This window comes from Macrotis lagotis, chromosome 6, assembly GCF_037893015.1.
Source record: "Macrotis lagotis isolate mMagLag1 chromosome 6, bilby.v1.9.chrom.fasta, whole genome shotgun sequence".
NCBI lineage: Eukaryota > Metazoa > Chordata > Mammalia > Peramelemorphia > Peramelidae > Macrotis > Macrotis lagotis.
This window is the reverse complement of record NC_133663.1, coordinates 125,301,364-125,322,768: the sequence shown is the minus strand read 5'-3', so window position 1 is coordinate 125,322,768 and position 21,405 is coordinate 125,301,364. Positions and strand designations below refer to the sequence as shown.

General features: G+C 34.9%; 1 protein-coding gene across 5 annotated transcripts in view; it reads right to left on the bottom strand.

Annotated features, from left to right (window-relative positions):
* PIBF1 (progesterone immunomodulatory binding factor 1) overlaps positions 1–21,405 on the bottom strand; it is a 317,017-nt gene that overhangs the window by 130,639 nt on the left and 164,973 nt on the right. For all 5 annotated transcript variants that reach the window (XM_074191801.1, XM_074191800.1, XM_074191798.1 and 2 more), the window contains exon 13: positions 10,246–10,336. In XM_074191801.1, coding sequence (XP_074047902.1) covers positions 10,246–10,336 — 91 coding nt within the window. The remainder of the gene's footprint in view (positions 1–10,245; positions 10,337–21,405) is intronic.

The window sequence follows — 21,405 nt, the reverse complement described above, 5'->3', positions numbered from 1 at the left end:
CTAGACAGATGATTCCCAAATTCATATGTTTTGCTCTAATTTCTCTCCTGAACTCCAGTCTGGCAATACCAACTGCCTACTACATACCACCATGGATGTCCCAAAAGCATCTCAAACTAAACATGTCAGTGATATGTCATGTTATATTTCTTCTCAAACCTCATTCCTCTCCTAAAGTTCTTTACTTCTATTAATAGCTCCTCTATTCTTCTAGTCACCCAAATTCTCAATCTTGAAGTCATGCTTGATTTCTCTCCTCTAAACTGATTAGTTGGCAGTCAGTTGTGTGTGTGTGTGGGGTTCTTTCTTCCACGATGTCTGTTGTATTCCTTCCCTTCACTGTACTCACACAGCTTCAATTATAGTTGAGGTTCTTCTCACCATCACTTGAACTATTACAGTATCCTTACCTGACTAATTTCTATGACTCCACCCTTTCTTTTCTTCAGTTTATCTTTTATACAACCAAATTTATATTTCTAAAACACAAATAAGATCATGTTGCCCACTACTCAAAAATTTTCAATAATCTTTCTAGGATAAATAAAAACAAAGAATGTCACTGAAAGTTCTGCAGAGATTGCCATCTTTCTACCATTCTAATATTAATTCTAATTATACACCTTTCTTGCATTCTCTGTTCCAATTAAAATGGTCTTCAGTTGTTACTTGTGACATTCTATCTCCCACTTCAGTGCTTTTGTCAAGTGGATTCTGTGTCTATCCTCTCTATCACCTTACAGAATAACTGGCTTCCTTCAAAACAGAGCCCATGTGCCAACTCCTTTAAGTCTTTTCCTGACATTAACAGTTGATAGTATTCTTCTAATTCTTATTCACTGCTATTTATTGTGTAAAAAATTAATTTTTTGGTAATCAAAACTCTCTCTTAATTTTTATGATAATTTCTATTCCTTGTTTGGTTAATTATCTTATTAGTCATAGCTAAAAATGGTTCTTATTTCACTCTTGCCTAATTTTTGAATGATAGAGCTTTGGGAAGCAGATAAATGATGCAATATAGTGGCATAAACTTCCCAAAAGAGCGTGTATTCTTGGGTTTATCCAAGACTGTTTAAAGACTTGATTTCTTCTGAGTCTGTGTGGTCAATCTATTCCATATTTTCTATTTTTAAACCAAAATAGTTTGATGATTATGAAGAAGTTATATGATACAGTGGGTAGAGCACTAGGCCTGGATCTTACTAAGACCTAAGTTCAGATCCAGCTCCAGATTCTTACTACCTGTATGACCCCTAGGCAAGTCACTTAACCTTTGTCTAACTTAATTTCCTCACTGTAAAATGGGGATAATAATAGCTTCCTTCCAGAGTTGTCATCAAGTCTGGATATAATAATATCAGTGCCTGGAATCTAGCAGGTGTTGAATAAATGCTTGCTCCCTTCCCATTACTGCTCTGTAAATAGTCTTGAGATGTGGCAGTGATATGCCCCTTCAGATCTATATTTTCTCTCATTGTTTCAAACTGAGTTTCTAGACCTCTTCATCCAAATGAATTTTGTTATTATCTTGTCTAGTACAGAACATGATGAATTTGACTCTGGGTGATTGAGTCCAACAAGTAGGATTTACTCTTTACCTGCATCAGGTCAATTCTGCTTGTTTTTAAATCTATGATTCTATGTCCTACAAATATACTGTACTTATCCTGAGCATTCACATCATTGTGATTATCAACTTCTAGCTTAAGATACACTCCCTCTGTGATGATTTCAGGCCTCTCTTATCTCCCTCTTTCCTGACTGACTTGCATTTATTCAATATAATATTTCATCATATAATCTTATTTTGTTCACTGTTGCTTTGTGACTCAACTAAATTAAAAAATCCATGAGTTGGCTCTAAAAATATTCATCAGTTGATTAAGTCATTGTGTTATAACTGAATATTTAAAAATGAATAAATATATTGATAGAATTTAGATTCTCAGTTTACAAAACTTAGATGGAAAAAACTACGCTAAAGTCTCTTTTGAATTAGGCAGCACTAAGAATTTAGCAGGGCAATTCTTTCATTTTCTAAATTTTGGCTCTTATTTTGCTTTGGTGGATGCTATAGAGGTTTAGGTGGGGTTCATTTAAAAGATTGTAATGTAGAAGAATAACAAGGAATTAAAGTATAACTGCTATCTCATGGAAGAACTAAAGAATTAAAGACAATTCAAATTCAACTGAATACAAGACAATCCTCAGAAAACAAAGTTCTTAAGAAAACAGACTATTAGATGGAAAATGGTTCTTGTACAGGGTATTTTGTTATATAAAACTGATTGCAAATATCTAAACAAAGAATTATTTCTAAAAATTTTCTGTAGGGATGTGGAAATACCATAGCTTTGATACATGATGCATATCTTTGTTATATATTTTTGTTCACACATCAAGAAAAATGCAGCTTCACCTGAAAACTTGCATTATGGTGATTATTTTATTCTAATTTATTAAGTAGAAATGACAATATATATATATATATATCTGACAAATTTTCCCAGATTCATCCTTTGGCTTAATCAGTAGTATTTTAAGTCAAATATTGTTCCTTTTGACTCCATTAGAGGTATTCATTATTTAGAAATATAAGGTACCACCCTAACAGTAACATGGAGGTGATGATCAATCTTAATGGACTTGCCCATTCCATCAGTGCAACATCAGGCACAATTTTGGGGTATCTGCGGTAGAGAATAAGTCTATATCTAGAGAAAGAATTGTGGAGTTTGAACAAAGACCAAAAACTATTACCTTTTTTTTTATTTTGATTTTTTTTGTTTTTTTGCAAGGCAGTGGGGTTAAGTAGTTTGACCCAAGGCTACACAGCCAGGTAATTATTAACTGTCTGAGGCCGGATTTGAAGTCAGGTACTCCTGACTCCAGGGCCAGTGCTCTATCTGCTATGCCACCTAAACGCCCTTATTATCTTTAATTAAAAAAAAAACAGGTATCTCATGATATAATTTTTCTATCTCTTATACTTTATTTTTTTTCCCTAAGATATAATTTCTCTCTCATAACATTCAACTTAGATCAATGTATACCAAGGAAACAATGTAAAGACTAATAGACTGCCTTCTGTGGGTGCTGGGGGAGAGGAAAGTGAGATTAGGGGAAAAATTGTAAAATTCTAAATAAATGAATAAGAAAATAAAAGGAATGTAAGATACTAATGTATTATAGTATAGATTTTGCCAATAAGAATGTGGCAAAGCTCTATTTATTTATTTATTTATTTGTTTGTTTGTTTGTTTGTTTGTTTATTTATTTTTTAGGTTTTTCCAAGGCAATGAGGTTAAGTGATTTCCCCAAGGCCACACTGCTAGGTAATTATTAAGTATCTGAGGCTGGATTTGAACTCAGGTCCGTTTGACTCCAGGGTCAGTGCTCTATTCACTGCACCACCTAACTGCCCATCTGTTTATCTTTAATAGCCAAAAGTATTACTGGTAGTTGAGGCTTTCCTTTATCTCTAGTAACTCTAAATTTCAAGTTTGTTTGTAATTGCAAAGAAAAATTTGCTTAAATAACATATATATTTGACTAAAGTTATTATGAGGACCAGTTAACTACTCAACTACTGGAATTTGTGGCATTTTATTTTTATTTATTTGATTTTTAGGACATCTTTCCCATCAAACATGCTCTAAATTTCAAGTTGGACTTGAAGTTACTCTTACAGTTTCAGGCAATTGGTCTGAATTAATATATAGGTACTTTTCAGCTCTATAACAATAGTCAGAAAAAGTGTTTCTCCTTTCTCAGCTTCCCATGAAAAACTAATTTAGAACAAGACCACATGTACCAGAGAGATTCCAGTCTCAGTTGTCAATTAGCTAAGGCTCTCCCTTCTGTCCTCTTGTTGTCAACGGATTAAATAATGTTCTCAGACTGATTAAGTGTATTTAAATTAGACTTTTAAAGGCTTTTCCACAAGTATATTTTTGAAGTATATCATCAAAATTGAACAAGAGCAAGTTTTTTAAAGATTGTTTAAAATCAAATCCAAAGAAATAATTATTTTCTCACTTGTAGTAATAACTGAGAAGGGATAGTATCCTAATCTAGAATCTGAGGATAAAAAAGAAAGCTAAAGTGTAGGCAGGGGGAAAAAGTATCAAGCTGAATAAATACTCAATTGCAGGTTCCCTCCCTCAATTATTTTCTTCTCACTCCACTAGGAGAGTTTCAACTGAATTTTCAAAGAACAGCATAGAAACGAAAACAAAGGGCCCAAAGCACACAAGAAATTTTACAATAAAACCCTCCAACCTGAAATTTCTACACATTCAAATCTTCCAAAATAAACAGAAAAGTTCATTCCATGAATGTCATTTTATTGCCTAGGATTCAACCATTTAGTATTTCAAGTTAAACAGTATAACCAAAACATATAACTAGAAAATCTTGTTTGCTATTTTCAAAACAGTCAGGACCAAAACAGAAACATTACTTTGGATTTTCAAGTTCATTCAAGTCAGGCAGAGTTCATTTTACTTGAATTTATGTTAATTATATAGAAAATTTTAACTTTTTACAACAATGTAATAAGGTGAAAAATTCTGCTAACAATTCTATTTGTCTCCTGTTTCTCCTCTTTTAAAATGTAAGGAATTTCAGTTGATTTGTAAAATGTTTTTATAAGGCATCTTCAAGGAAGATATTTTTCAACTAAGTAGGTATAAAAACTAATTATGCCATCCTTTGAGTAAATGGCATCCAATTATCTAAATTAAGAAAAGCCACTAAGATATGGATTACCAATCCTGGTTTTCTGACTAGGGATCCTTTAATATCTCAAAGGTCTTACAGAATTCTTAAAGCAAAACTAAGTTGAACTTATTTTAATTTTTAAAGTGACTGAATCCTTAACATACAAGGAAATGTGTTTTTCATGACTGCACATGTATAACCTATATAAAATTGCTTACTGTTCTGGGGGTGGAAGCAGCAGAAAGGGAGAGAGAATTTGAAATTAAAAAATAAAAAAAAAGAACGCTAAAAAGATTTTGCAATTAATTTGGAAAAATATCACTCACCCCCCCCCAACAAAAACCTCTAACCCAACAACTGTGACTCCTACAGCATGTTTGATGGGAAAGACTTCCTAAAATCAAATAAATGTAAAGTGCCACAACTTCCAATAGTTGAGTAGTTAACTGATCCTTATAATAAATTTTAGCCAAACAATATGTTACTTAAGCAAATCATTCTTTGCAATTTCTTTACAATTACAGACAAACCAGGGAGATAGTGGTTTTGATGGAGAACAAAACACATTAGATACGATGTGTTTCATAGAATATTATAAAATATGTTTATCATCTGGGTGTGAATGAAGTTCTAGTGCTAAAACTTCATAGATTCTTTTTGTAACGTATGCTGGTCACATTGTTTATCCAGCTAGGAGAATATCGATAGCAGCACTTAGCATAATATCTTAGCACATAAATGCTTGTTGTTTTGAACATGAATATTTGAAAATCCAAACTAAAAAACAAACAAAAACAAAACTATTCTAGAAATTTAATGATTACTGAAATGGCCTTGTTTCTATCTCTCTATCCACTGCACTCCCCCTCCTGCCTCCTTAGTGTTTTAACAGTCATGTTAGAAACACCACACTGTCTGGGTCCTATTGAAATTGTTGTTTTATGTAGTGCCAGGAGGGAAGCTTCTACAATTATTCTCTAAGTCATATGGAGCCTATATCTTATGTATTTTGTAGATCACCACTGATAGAATGATCTTTGATTGAACACAAGCTACTATGAAACAACATCTTTTCAATCTTGTACCTAATATATGCTTTTTAAAAACCTAAATCAAAGATTTTACATTTACATCTATGAAATTTTGGTTTGTTAGGATTTGGACCACAGATTTCCTTTAGAAAAACTGCCTTATTTACAGCTGGGCACATCATGGGAAGGGGTCTTTTACTAGAAAGAGGAAGACTGGGGAGTACTAGACCTGAGAGCTTCACTGTAAGGGCTAAGAGCAGAGGCATCTCTGCCCATGGTTCAAATAGAGTGGTGGGCATACAGCAGGTCGAAAGCATGGTGGCACTTTTGTATCTTAACCCATCCCATCCCTCCAGTTTAGATGACCCAAGAAACTCTTCCTCAAAATAGCTCTCTGGGTCATTATGAGAAGAATGCCTGGCATCAACTGGCAGAAAGATATTAATAGCATGCCCATTAGGCCCGAGTTCAAGGTTCATAGATACCAGTGATGGGATCTTCAGAAATATTTGGACAGTTGGATTGTAAGGAGATGGACTCAGTTCTGACTTCCTAAATCTGGAATCTAAGCAAGAACAAAAAGGGGCATTTCTTTTGGACATTTCTTTAAATTTTTTGACCTTGTGATTCGAAGATAGTTAGCCAGATATACTCTACTTGGTAAAGTTCTCCTTCTCTAGTGACAAAGGTTCTTCTGGATTGCAGCCAGATTAAATCTGAGAACAGAGACTCCTTCATTCAAACCTCCATCTTTAAAATTTCATATATTACATACCACAGAGATTAAGAAAGTCTATTAAAATCAAACTATAATATGCTATTTCCCAGCCATCGTTATGTTCAGTAACACACGCCTATGTTAAAAATAACAAAAGAACATAAGTCATCCTCAGTATGGTGTCTCTAGGGAAACTCCTATGTTCCAAATTGGATTTTAGAATCTTAGATATCTTCAACAAAGAGAATTAGCTATTTTTACTACACATATAATTTTCTAAGCCATCTACCCCTGAGTCAGATTTTTCTTTCCTTATCAAACTCTTCAAAGTGTACCTTAGGGGAACTGTGTAACTTCCCAGTCAATAAATGGTTTACCTGATATACCTTGTAGGTAATTTATTATACTGCTTATATATCCTAGAAGCCACTACTTCAAATTTTCCTTCAAAAAAGGTTAAAGCAAGTCATATTTTGTTTTAGCTTAGTTTGTAATGCTTTTTATATAATTTAAATGCATCCTAAATATAAAGAGGTTCAAATAATCAGCAAGAGTTTATTGAGTGACAAGAATGTGCCAACTGCCCTGCTAGGCATTTACAGAAGAGGAAAATATGGTCTCTATCTTCAAAGATCTTAAAAAACCTGGTTGGGATCAACACTGACATGGTGTATAATTAAGTGTTAAATTATAGGATACAAATGATAAGTACTGTAGAATTTCAAAACAGATTAAAATTAATAAGGTCTGGAGTAGTTAGGAAAGGCTTCCACAGCCCGAAGAAACCCCTTGAGAGAGGTGGGATTTGTAGATGTAGAAGAGAGGAAGAAGGGCTGTAGGCTTTTTGGGAAGCAATAGGAAATTAATCTGATTAGTTTAAAAGGGGACAAGTAAGAAATAAAGTTAAGTGGGAAAAAAATGAAGACATACTATGGAGAGGAAAAATAAGGCAGTGAGAGAGGAATAGTAAAAAAACAATGAAAATGTTTGATCAAGAGAATAAAAAGATTGGAAAAATATTTAGGAAGATTAGCATGGCAGTATTCAGACCCTAGAAGTACTTGGAAAAGATAGCTATACATTATATGACAAGATTTTATGATGTGGTCCAGAGGTGAAACATGACTTTTGATGGGTCTCACCAAAATTTTTACTGTTTCCTCAGAATCCATAGGTTAACTTTCTGTCTGTTTCTGTACCACTGAGTCAATAATGGGGAGGGTGTAGAAAAAATGACATAAATCAGTTGTTTAATAAACTTTGATTAAAAACCTACTAGGTGCCAATCCTCTTTAAGGAATCCATATTCTAATGGGGGAGACAATATGCAAGTAATACAATACAAATGAACTCTATACAGGATAAATAGAAATGACCACCAGAAAGAAGATACTTGAATTAACAGGAATTGGGAAAATTAGGAAATTACAAAAATCCCTGTGGAAGGGGGGATTTCAGCTGGGATTTGAAAGAAGTCAGGAAAGTCAACCAGTAGAAATGAGGGAGAGCAATGCAGGCATGGGAGATGGTGAGAAGAGACAGAGGGGCTTGTGTGAGGAATAACAAGGAGGTTAGTGTCACTGGACAGAAGAGGATGAGAGGATTATAAATTATAAGAAGGTTTGGAAGGGCAAGGAGTAAAGGCAGTGGTTATGAAGGGCTTTGGACATCAAAGAAAGGATTTTATATTTGATTCTGGAGGTGATAGGGAGCCACTGAAATTTTCTGAGTGGAGGTCATGGGGGTGGTGGTGACCTGATCAGACCTATACTTTAGGAGGAAAAACTCTGGCAGATAAATGGAGGAGAGCCTGGAGTGGGGAGGGATTTCTGGTAAGTACACCACCCAGGAGGCTGCAATAGCTTAGCTGTGAGGAGATGCGAAGCTCCTAGTGGGGAGCTGCTGTTCTGCCAGGTTTCAGCTCAATGGAACAAGATGTTGCCTCTAGTCTCATTCCCATGTACCCAACTCCAAGTCCTGATTGCACCAACTCGGTCTCCTTTCCACTCTGACTGGAGGGCTGAAGGGGAGTACCAAATTCCTCCTTTGTAGAGGCAGAAACCAGACTTGCCCTTGTCACTTTGCTCCTCTGCCTGATTTCAATTCTACAGAACAAAATACTCCCTAATATCTCCTCCTCCCTGCCTCATTTTGTAGTTCTTCCTCCACGAGACTGTAGATTTCTTAAGGGCAGAGATTGTCTTTTTTATTCATTGTTTCTCCAGAGTTTGGCACAGTGCCTGGTTCAGAGCAGGCACTGAATATTTGTTGATTAGATTGGGCTGGAGGAGGCATATTCTGGAGATGAGTGAGGGTTTTTTTGAAGGTGAGGGAGATGTGGGCATATCTGTAAGCAGCAGAGAAGCAGGAAAAAGACAAGGGAGATTCTGGGAATAAGTGAGAGGAGTATCTGCTGGAGGAGACAGGATGGAAAGGGAGCACTTGGACAGGCAGAAGGGTTTCCTTGCTCAGGAAAAGGGCCATCTCTTCATGGAAGACTACGTTAAAGATTTGATAAAAATTAGGCAGAGGGCACTTGAGTGATACTGGATGAAGATGATGGAGCTCACTGCAAAATAGTATGAAGCAAAGTTCTCAGTTGAGAGGGTACTGGGAAAGAGGTCCAAGACACATTTAAGGAGGGATGAAAAAGTTTAGAAAAGTCAATGTGTTGAATGGGATAGTAATTAATTTGGGAGGTGTGGAATGATTGCCTAGCAGTAATTAGGACTCACTTGAGATTATGGAATAAAAAATTGTAGTAGATTCAGTCAGAATGTTATGATTTTCCCTCCTTTCATTCAGTTGCCTGTGTGTGGGAATGTGAATAAAAGCATATGGTGGTGGGAGTCATCCAAAGCTGAGGTTAGACAGGGAAAAATATGTGATATGATACTCAAGAGAAGAGAACAATGTAGAGTTGACCTGGTTCACCAAAGGGGCAAGATGGGTAAATGAGAGTGTACAAGGATGACAGCCTGGAAGGAGGAGTAGAGGGATTGAAAGTCAGCGTAGATGAAAAGCAAAGTTTGATATTGGAAGGCAGAGTGATGAAAAGATTGTGATTAAATAAGGAAATTCCATAATCTTTGAATGTGGAGGCAGTACATCTGTAGGTGATGGAGAAATGGAGGTTATGAACATCTTTGCAGGTGGCTGAGGTGGGGCAGAGGAGTAGTTCACAGGAAAGAAACAGGTTGAGGAACTAGGAGGTTATGGTGTTTGAGGAAATTTGATATGTATATTGAAGTCTTCTAATAGGAGGATAGGTGCTGGAGAGGGAGGGACTGGAGATCTGTAGACAAGAACTACCAGAAATGTAAGGTAGAAAATATAGATAATATGGACATTTCTAAGGAAAAGCTTATTGAGTATTAATTGTAGGGGGAGAATCTGGAAGTGACAAATGAGGAGAAACAGAAAAATACAATAGTATGGATAACAAGAACTACATATTAACTTGTAAATTCTGTTGCTTATGGAAGCATGAGTAATTCATGTGAAAAATTAGGCAGCAATATATTTATATGACTTAGTAGTGATCTAAAGGAATATCCTAAGGGAAATAACTGAAATAGATTACTATCCATTATTGCTGTTGTTACTGAAATATTGATTACCATAGATTAAAATAATGTATAAAAATCAAAAATATAGTTTTTCTTAGTGATTTGAAAAGTATGCATATCTTCAATCAATTCAAAAAGTTATAAATAATGCTATTATTTATAACTTGCCTGAATAAATAGAACTAATATGCATTGTATTTACCTTTGCTGTAGTCGTCTTCTAGCTGTTGTGGGAACATTAGCACCATAACCATAAGAAAAAAGAACTCGTTCTGCTTCTTCTTCATTTTCAACTGTAAAATGGTAAAAATATGCTAATTAGCACATTAATTTTCTATAAAGTGTGACAAAAATATTCATATAAATATTCACCATCTATAAATGGGGACTTCTTTTTTAATAGAAAGTACATGACAAGATGCATTAGGTTTATTTTTTAAATGTTTGAAGTAATCAAAGAGATGGTACATCACAGATGCGAAGTCAGTTATTTTATGATGGCAAAGATTTTCACTGCAATTTATATGGTAAAAAGCATGATAAGATATAATGATCATTCTATTATGTACCTTTCATATAAGAAAAATATTTTTATTTAGAAGATAGCATTACCTGAATGAATCATACATGTTCAAGTCAAAAGATTTATGAATGAAAGTAATATTAAAAAGTAATTTGGAATTTGAGTCTTACAACTAAACTATGAGATAGTAAAATTACATAATATAATGCTTTTCCCCCCCTAATTTGATGGTAATAGTCCTTGGTCTTTGTTCAAAGTCCATAATTCTTTCTCTGGACATGATTTCTTTTTTATAAAATTTTTATTTATGTTTTTCCACAACATACAGTAATAGTTTTCACCAATCTTTTTTTTATTAAAGATTTTATTTGTTTTACAATTTTCCCCCCAATCTTCTTCCCTCCCCCCTCAACCCCCCCGCTGCAGAAAGCAATTTGTCAGTCTTTACTTTGTTTCCATATTGCACATTGATCCAAATTGAGTGTGATGAGAGAGAAATCATATCCTTAAGGAAGAAACAAAAAATATAAGAGATAACAAGATTAGACAATAAGATGGGTTTTTTTTCCTAAATTAAAGGGAACAGTCCTTGAACTTTGTTCAAACTCCACGGTTCTTTATCTGGATACAGATAATATTCTCTGTCACAGACAGTCCAAAATTGTCCCTGACTGTTGCACTGATGGAATGAGCAAGTTCATCAAGGTTGAACATCACTCCCATATTGCTGTTGGGGTGTACAGTGTTTTTCTGATTCTGCTCATCTCACTTAGCATCAGTTCATGCAAATCCCTCCAGGCTTCCCACAATTTGCCAAGCCATCCCCCAATTGAAGGACATTTACTTCATTTCCAATTCTTTGCCACTACAAACAGGGCTGGTATGAATATTTTTATACAAATGATATTTTTACCCTTTTTCATCATCTCTTCAGGGTTGCTATATTATTTCTTGAAAAATGACAGCTATACTCTTTTCCTGGCTGTGTCTTTCAGGTAGCCCAATAATTTTAAAATTATCTTTCCTGGATCTGTTTTTCAAGGTCAGATGTTTTTCTAATGAGATATTTCACATTTTCTTCTAATTTTTGGTTCTTTTGGTATAGTTTTATTTCTTCCTGATTTCCCCACAAAGTCAACAGCTTCCTTTAGTTCCATTCTATATTTGAAGGAAAGCTTTTTTATCTCCTTTTCCAGCTGACCAATTCTAGTTTTTAAGGCATTCTTCTCATTTACCTTTTGTGTTGCTTTTTCTACTTGTCCTAAATTTGTTTTTAACGTTTTATTTTTTTCAGCATTTTTCTTTTTTTGTATTTCCTTCACCAAGTTGCTGACTTGGTTCTCATGATTTATCTGCATTGCTCATTTCTCCGCCCAACTTTTCCTCTACCTCCCTTAATTGCTTTTCAAAGTCTTTTTTGAGATATTCTATTGTCTGAGTCCATTTTCTATTTCTCTTGGAGGTTTTAGATACAGAAGCTTCGACTTTGTCATCTTCTGAGTTTGTATTTTGATCCGTCATGGGACCAAAGAAATTTTCTATGGTCAGATTCTTCTTTGTTCTGTTGCTTACTCATTTCCTCAGCCTATGACTGATTTACTGCACTTCCAAGGCTTTGGGAGGTTTCTGGGACACCCCACTGGGACCTTAATTCCTCCAAGGTCTTATGAGAGGCTATGACTGTTCTCTTGCCTGTGCTCTGGAAGGTGGATGACCACAGGCTCTCCCCTCTACATTGGAGCTGTGAGGAAGGTCCCTGCTCAGTTATGGTAGTCTGGGGCCCAGACTTCAACCTGGATCTGTGAGTATGGGCAAACAGCAGAGTCCCAACCCAGGGGAAAGCATAGAGACCTCTGCAGTCTCCCCTGACCCCCTTTACTGTCTGTGGGCTGCGTCTGGAGGTGCAGGTTGGCTTCCCCAATTCTTGCTGCAAGTTCCCACTGCAGGGCTATTTTTGAGGCTGGTGCTCCGCTCGGTGTCCATTCTAATGTAGCAGAGTTCTCTCACCATCCCTTCAAGCTATCTCCAGTGATCCCTGGACCAAGAGGTCTGGAAATCGCCCCCTCTGTCATGGACCCAGGCACTGAATGGGGCTGTTCTTGGAAGGCTGGTGCTGGTTTGCTCTGGCCCAACTGTGTTGTGCTGCTGCTGTGTTGTGGCTCTTTCCAATGCCTGGTCCTGGGGAAACAGACCTTTCCTGTGGATCTTCTAAGTTGTTTTGGACTGGGAAATTGCATCATTCAGTTTTTCTGTGGGTTCTGCCCCTCTAAATTTTGACTAGAGTCATAATTTGACAGCTTTGGAGTTTTTTGGGGAATGAGTTTCTGGGAATCCTGCCTTCACGCTGCCATCTTGGCTCTGCCCCACTTGAACAGGCAGTTTTAAGACAAAGAAATTAAAGCCACACATTATATTTGGAAAAATGCTCCAAATAATTAGTGATTAGAGAAATTCAAATTAAAACAACTATGAGACATCACCTCACACCTATCAGATTAGTTAATATGACTAAAAAGGGAAAATGATCAATGATGGAGAAGTTGTGGGAGGATTGTGACATTAATGTCTTGATGATGGAGTTGAGAACTGATCTGACCATTCTGGAGAGCAATGTGGAATTATGCCCAAAGAGCAATAAAATGATCATTCCCTTTTACCCAGCATTACTAATACTAGGCTTATATCCCCCCCAAACCTCATAAAAATGGAAAAAGTCACACATATTCAAAAATAGTATATAGTAGCTCTTTTTTGTAGTGGCAAAGAACTGGAAATTGAGGGGATAACCAATAATTGAGTAAAGGCTGAACAAGTTATGATATATGAATATTCTGGAATACTACTGCTATTTAAGAAACCATGAATGGTTGAATTTTAGAGAAGCATGAAATAATTACATGAACTAATGCTGAGTGAAGGGAGCAGAACCAAGAGAACATTGTATACATTCATAACAACACTGTAAGTTGATCAACTATGATGGATGCATCTCCTCTCAGAAGTTCAGAAATCTAGGACAACCATGAGAGACTGTTATGGCCAACACCATCCACATTCAGAGGAAAACAAAATAAAAGAAACAAAAATCCCACAGTATCTGAATGGATACTATGCTCATTTAAAAAAACATTTCCCTTACATTTTTCCTTCCTATCCTATGGTTTCCTTTCTTTTTCCCTTAGTCCTAATTCTTCATATGCAAAATAACTAATAATATGTAAACATGTTAAAAATAAATGAACATGTACAAATTTTACTAGACTACTTGCTGCTGAAGGGAGGGGGGGATGGTAGGAAGGGAGGATGGTAGAAAAATGTGCAATTTATAAACATGCAGAATGTTGAGAAGCCTTCACATATAACTGGAAAAATAAAAGAGGGGGCAACTAGGTGGCGCAGTGGATAGAGCACCATCCCTGGAGTCAGGAGTACCTGAGTTCAAATCCAGCTTCAGACACTTCATTACCTAGCTGTGTGGCCTTGGGAATGCCACTTAACCCCACTGCCTTGCAAAAAACCTTAAGAAAAAGAAACATAATCATATTTATTATTAAAAATATCAATCTATTGAAATAAGATTTGTTCAACTTTCCTATTAATTACTGAGATATTTTATTGTGGTTATTAAGACTTATGATTTTATCAGTAAAGGAAATTCCTTATATATCCAAAATTCCTTCAACCAATGATGATTGGAAATTCATCTGTAAAAGCTTTAGAGAAATGCCTGAAATGATGGGTAAGTAACTTGACCAGGAACCACAGAGCTAGTCAGTGCCAGAGATAGGACTTGAACATAGTTTACATGACTGTATGGCTGGCTTTCTATCTACAATCACATGGAACTTTCTTTGGAAAACAGTTTCCTAAAAATCTCAAATTCCTTTGTAACTCACATCTTTCTCCTTTTGTTTTCTTATGCATAAATGTTTAAAGTATTGTATTGTCTTATTCACAATATTTTCCAAGTAGGGATATTTCCAAGGACTACTTTGGATAATGCCCCTTAAGGTCATGAGAGACTTAATAAGTCTACAGTGTAGATGAAACATAACTTTAATGTACTGGGAAATAAAAACATTTATGTGACACGCTTTTTTGCAATATTCGCTTTAACTGTGATCTAGAACCAAATCCACAATATCTCTGAAGTATACCTGTAATAAATATCTTTTTCACTTGTGTATATGGATATGCTTATTCTTGTCAATGTGTGTATTTTAAGTTCAGAATTTTAAAAAAATTAAAAAAAGACTAATTTGGCAGAGTGAGATTCCGGATGGCATGAAAAGGAAAGAGTAAAGAATCTAGAAGACCGTTTAAAAGATTTATAGTTATCTAGGCTCAAGGCTGCAGATAATTTGCATAAAGATTTTATCCATATATATCTATTTTAGATTTATGGAATTAAGTCTGTGTAAAGGGAAAGATTATGAGATTTCTGAAGTTAAAACTGAGATGAATGAATAACTGTCCAAATATGGAGACATGAAATTTTGTAATCATAGAATCTTAGGGGTATAAAGCTCTTTTATGATCATGCAAGTCAACCTCCTACTTCTCCCCAAAAAAGTGAGAAGAGGCATACATTTGGAAAGGGGATGAAGACAATATTCCTCTGAAATCTCTCAGTATTTGCATAGCAATACCTCATGATTTAATATTTAATTATAGGCCATTATATTATTCACTGTTACTTTCTGTATGTTGATTTGTGGATAGATTGAATTTCCTGAAATGAGGCCTTCTGATTCATCCTCTGAGGAGAGGAGCTGTGTCCTGTAGGAGGAGCAACCTGGACTTCTCCTTGTGCTGGTAAATAAGACACGTAAACTGTATTTATATCTGAGAAAGACAAGATGACTAAAGAAGAAGAGTTACCTTTATTATTTAATGGATTTAGTTAAAAACCTTTGCCTTTTCACTTGGATTAAATGATGTTTTTCAGTACGTTGATGTCTTAACTCAAATCCCTTTTTTATGGTGAAATGGATCTACCTCCTTAACTGATATATGGCTTATACAGGCTAGGAAGAAAATATTCTTTTTTTTTTTTTTTTTAGAAAATATTCTTTTACAAATCCATTTACAAATAATGCATGGATTATAAACAAAATAGATATTTTCTAAAGCAGTTCAACTAAGCTATATCTGGAACTTCTTTGCAAGCTATTAAATCTGAAGTAGAGTTGATATGCTTTGTGGTTACTGGGAGTCATTTCCCTGAATTTTTTCTTACTCTAGTAATTAATTTATATATACACCCCATAAATATTTCTGGGGTTCAATGAATAACAGTAACAGCTAGCATTGATAGAGCATTCACCATGAACCTAGCAATGTGCTTGGCACTGTGCTGTACAATTAGTACAAAATTCTTGGATATGACTTTGTTTAAATTACTGAATATAATAGAATGCAAAAGAAGACTAACATATAGGAGGGATTTAATATGCCTCATTGAGCTGAAATGAAGGAATCTGTGATGTGTTAAGTGCAGTCTACCTGTTACAAGAATGATGGAGAATTTAAGCTTTAGGAAATGGAATCTTGGTTATATATCTTTTCCTCCTTGCTTCTATCCCCCCATCTTCCTGTCCCTTGGATGGTTTGCTTTAGTCCTTGAACCTTTCCCTTTTTCAGTTAAAGTTGACTTATAAAAGTTCTATTGCATTATACATTATTGATCTACCAGGTTCTTTTGTGAAGATCCTAGAATTGCTTTTAAAGATTGAGTCCTAGCTTCATTAATGATGGTTGCAGAGTCATGGAAAAAGCAAAGAGTGCTGAATTACACAGATTTTTTATCATCCATACATATTACTTTAATTGTGGAGTAAATGAATCACAACAACCTTGATATTTTCTTTATAAATGAGACTAGGAGACTAAGTGAATTCTCAGCTAAAAAGAAATATTGCTAAAAGTTATTTTTTCCTGGAAAGGCATAAATAAGGCATCAGTTGAGTTGGCTTTACTGTAAGCAAAACGGGAATAAGAAACAATTTCCTGGGACAATTGTTCATCTCATATTATTATACTCATAACTGACATTTAAAAAAAGAATACCATCATGATAATTCTATGTATATGGGGACATTATCTATTGCAGAGTCAAGATAATAAAGAGGTTCACTGCAGAACTCTGCAGTCCTACCAAGTAAAATCAATATATATATATATATAGATATATATATATTTCAATATTTAGTATTGCAATTAAATGCAAAGCATTCCAATTGAATACAAAAGTTCAACAAAGGGAAAGAAAATGAAAAAATGTTGAAAAATATGACTGAAGAATAAGAAATGAAAGATGTAAGAGACTTATACACTACACAGATGCTTTATACATTAACCATGCAATATTTTCTTCAAAAGGAAAAGTCTGACACATTGAGCATGAGAAATACTGAATAATATCACAAAAAAGAGAAATTTACATTAATTTAATATATAGGAAGTGGTTGGTTACAAATCAGTATCCATATAAATCAACTAATAACTAGCAAATTAACTAGTTCTAAATCAGTTGTATGATATATATATAGACTTGCTGGCAAGCAAAAGAAAAATCAGTACTAAATTAAGAACAAAACCAAAAAGTTAGAGGATGCAATGAAATAGGACCAACACAGGCTATTTAAATCAGTTAATAATGCTGAAAAATTGGAAAAGACTTTTAAAAAATCCAAATTGATATGAAAGAGCTCTATTTACTAAAGAAAACTAACAATTGTGCATCATAATAGTAAGGATAGTCTAGCTAGGTGGCACAGTGGAGAGAGCACTGACCCTGGAGTCAAGAGGACCTGAGTCTAAACTGACTTTAGACACATGATACTCATTTAACTGTGTGACCTTGGGCAAGTCATTTAACCCTACTGCCTTGCAAAAATCCCCCCAAACTCCAATAAGGATACTAAAAAAATTCTAGCAAATACTTTAGTCAACAATTTATGATTTGTGTGTTTTACAGAAAGCTGATGGTGGGACTCAATTGAGCCAGAGCATGCTAAAAAGCATTGAAGGAAAAAAAAGTGGACAAAAAATACATGTAAAATGAAAATGATCTGTCAAGACTTCTAGATTAAGCTATTTTTCCTCTAGTAAGCCCAGAGGTTTCACCACAGCAGGATGCTATCATGGTCTACAACATGCTATAGGAGAAAAAAGAAATGTCTGAAAAATAAACAAATAAGGAAAGAGAGGCTGGACTAGGCCAAGCATACTAACAGAAGTATATACTGGAGATGTCAATGCTGGGGCATTGAGGGATTAATTCTCAAGGTATCTGAAAGATACTCAATACTTAGAAAAAAGTCACAGACATTACTATTACTTCACCCAAAAAATAATCACGAAAACATCAGCAGCAAGTAAGTTATATGTCTATTTTTCAATTGCTTATAAAATCGATTAAAAATAATATACATGTGTAATGAAGACATTCCCCAATTGAAGCTTGTAAAGGGAACAGGCTTTTCCAAATGCTATTCTATAACTGACCTCATCTTTAAAACCATAGAATTGACTGAAAGGTTCAGTGATTTCAAGATCCCATTCCACTTACTGTTTTCTAATTTCAAACAAGGATTTTTATGTGATATAGCAAGAATCTCTGAAAGATGCAAACACAGAGATCACTATTCAGGCAAAGAACAGAAAGATAAATGCATAAAGGATGGGCAGAAAAGCACTCAAGCTGAGATTTCAGGAAGAGATTTCTTAAAAAAATTGTAAGATATTCTGAATATATATATATATAGATAGATAGATAGATAGATAGGTTATAGTGATGATTCTATCAAATCCCAGAACAATACAGATATTAAATGATATATATATATGTATGTATATATGATCATTCAAAAAAAGCTGACCTAATAGTTCATAAAAAGAAAAACCAAGAGGATGAAGAATGCATTTTGTCCAAGACAAGACAAATAGTCAGATAGGTACCCTTTTAGAGGTGGTCTATTCATGAGTATTATGAACAGAGGGTTTGGGCCCAGGCGATTAGTAGGGTGACAGAGGGCTGAAATGAATTTGGGAAATTGTTTAGTGTCTTTAATGAAACAAATTATCTTTCTGAAACAAAGGCCCGTTTTTTCATTTTAATAAGAATATTTTTAAAATTTCATTTCTTTTGAGTTTTTTTATTGTTTTTTGAATTTTACAATTTCCCCCCAATGTCGTTTCCCTCCCCCCCACTCCCCACAGAAGGCAATTTGCCAGTATTTACATTGTTTTCATGCTATAAGCTGATAAAAATTGAATGTGCTGAGAGAGAAATCATATAATTGAGGAAAAAAAATATGGGATAGCAAAATTATATAATAAGATACCTTTTTTTTTAAAAAAAATTTAAATTAAAGGTAATAGTCTTTGGTCTTTGTTTAAACTTCACAATTATTTCTTTGGATACAGATGGTATTCTCCACCACAGATACCCTAAAATTGTTCCTGATTGGTTGCACTGATGAAATGAGCAAGTCCATTAAGATTGATCATTACCCCTTATATTGCTGTTAGGGTGTACAATGTTCTTCTGGTTCTGCTCATCTTGATCAGCATCAGTTCATGCAAATTCTTCTAGGCTCCTCTGAATTCCCATCCCTCCTGGTTTCTAATAGAACGATAGTGTTCCATAACGTACATATATCAGCCATTTCCCAATTGATGGACGTTCACTCAATTTCCAATTTTTTGCTACCACAAACAAGGCTGCCATTAATATTTTTGTACAAGTGATGTTTTTGCTCTTTTTCATGATCTCTTCAGGATACAGACACTGTAGTGGTATTGCTGGATCAAAGCGTATGCACATTTTTATTGCCCTTTGGGCATAGTTCCAGACTGCTCTCCGGAAAGGTTGGATGAATCCATAGCTCCACCAACAATGTATTAGTGTCCCAGATTTCCCACATCCTTTTTAACATTGATCATTGTCCTTGCTTGTCATATTGGCCAGTCTGAGAGGTATGAGGTGGTATCTCAGAGATGCTTTAATTTGCATTTCTAATCAGTAATGATTTAGAGCAATTTTTCATATCAACAACCACATTAATGTATACCAAAAAACTTAGAGAAATACAAATAAAGAACAATCCTGACATTCTCTTCACACCTTGGAGATTGACAAAAAAAAAATGACAAAAAATGGCAGTAATCCTTTTGGTGATGCTGTGAGACTCAAGATAGGCACACTGATAATACTTGTCCTTCCTTTTCTAAGAAGGCTACAACATCAGGGTGGTGATGCCATGACAAGCACTTGAATTCGATTTGAGTGAGGGGGGACTGTGCTAAGACCAGCCTCACTTTTTCCTCCAGTGTCATCTGGGTCCAGTGGTCAGATATGAATTGCGTGACTGGAGAGAGCCCTGAATATGAAGCAGTCAGGGTTAAGTGACTTATCTAAGGTCTCACTGCTAGAAAGTGTCAAGTGTCGGAGGCTGGATTTGAACTCCCTCCCTTCTGACTTCAAGGCCAGTGCTCTATCCACTGTGTCAGCACACTGATGCATTGTTGTCGGATCTCTAAATTGGTACAACCACTTTGAAAAGCAACTTAGAATTAGGCAAATGAAGTAATACCTTTGATCCAAAAAGTCAATTACTGGGCTTATAAATCTAAGGAAGCTATTGATAACAAAGTCTTCATATATACCAAAATATTTAAAGCAAAACATTTCACTTTATGGTAGTAAAGATTTGTAACAAAGTAGATGTCCACCTATTCAGGAATGACTAAACAAGCTGTGGTACATGAATGTAATGGCATATTACTTTGTGTAAAAAATGATGTGTGTTATGAATACAGAGAAGCATGGAACAATCCATATGAATTGATGAAAATATACAATAATTACAAAAATGTAATTGGAAAACCACACAAGGAAAAAATTAAAATTTTAGAAATGAATGTTTCAAATTATAAAAAGCAAACACAGAAGAGATATGAAAGGATATTCCCAATTTCCTTTGTAGAGATGGGTGGTCCATGAGTGTTGCACACTAAATTTTTTTAGAATTTTTGAGGCTATTGCTAGATCAGGCACATTGTTCCCCTTTTTTCTCTTTCTTTGTCTTTAAAAAAATTATTATTTTTGGATGACTTTCTGGGAAGAGTTGGGGGAAGAATACTTCATAACCTGTATCTCTAGTTTCCTTACAGTCTTCTTATACTTTACTCATTTCCAAGTACTCTGTGATCCAAGGACACTGGCATCCTGTCTCACCTTTCATAAGAAGCTTTTTCCTGTCCATCTTAAAACTGCCTACACTGGTGACATCTGTGAAGACCGGGCTGGAAGCATGACTGAGGATTTGGTGAAGGTAGTATCTTCTCCTGGGTTCTTGTAACCTGTTTTTGTTCTTTTAGCTTTGCTTTATTCATTCTGCATCATTTCAGAAGTCTTCTGATGCTTCTCTAAATTCTTTACATTCATTGAACCATTAAATTTATATGCCACAGTTTGTTCAGCCACATCTCCATCACTGGGCACAATTTTATTTCCAGCTTTTTATTATTACATATTATGGTGCCATGGCTTTTTGTCTTTTTATAAATGGATCTTTTTCCTGCTAACATTAATATTCTTAGAGTATAAACTCAGTAGTAGAATTTCTAAGTCAAAGGTTATAAACAATTTAGTAACTTTAGTTATATAATTTTTAAGCCCCTCTAAGAATATTTTTTCTCATTTCTGATCATATTTGTGAATTCAATATGTGTAAAATGGTATCTTAGACTAGTTCTAATTTGCTGTTTTCTGATTATTAGTGAATTTGAACAATTTTTCTCATGACTGTTAATAGTCTGTTCCTTTTAAAA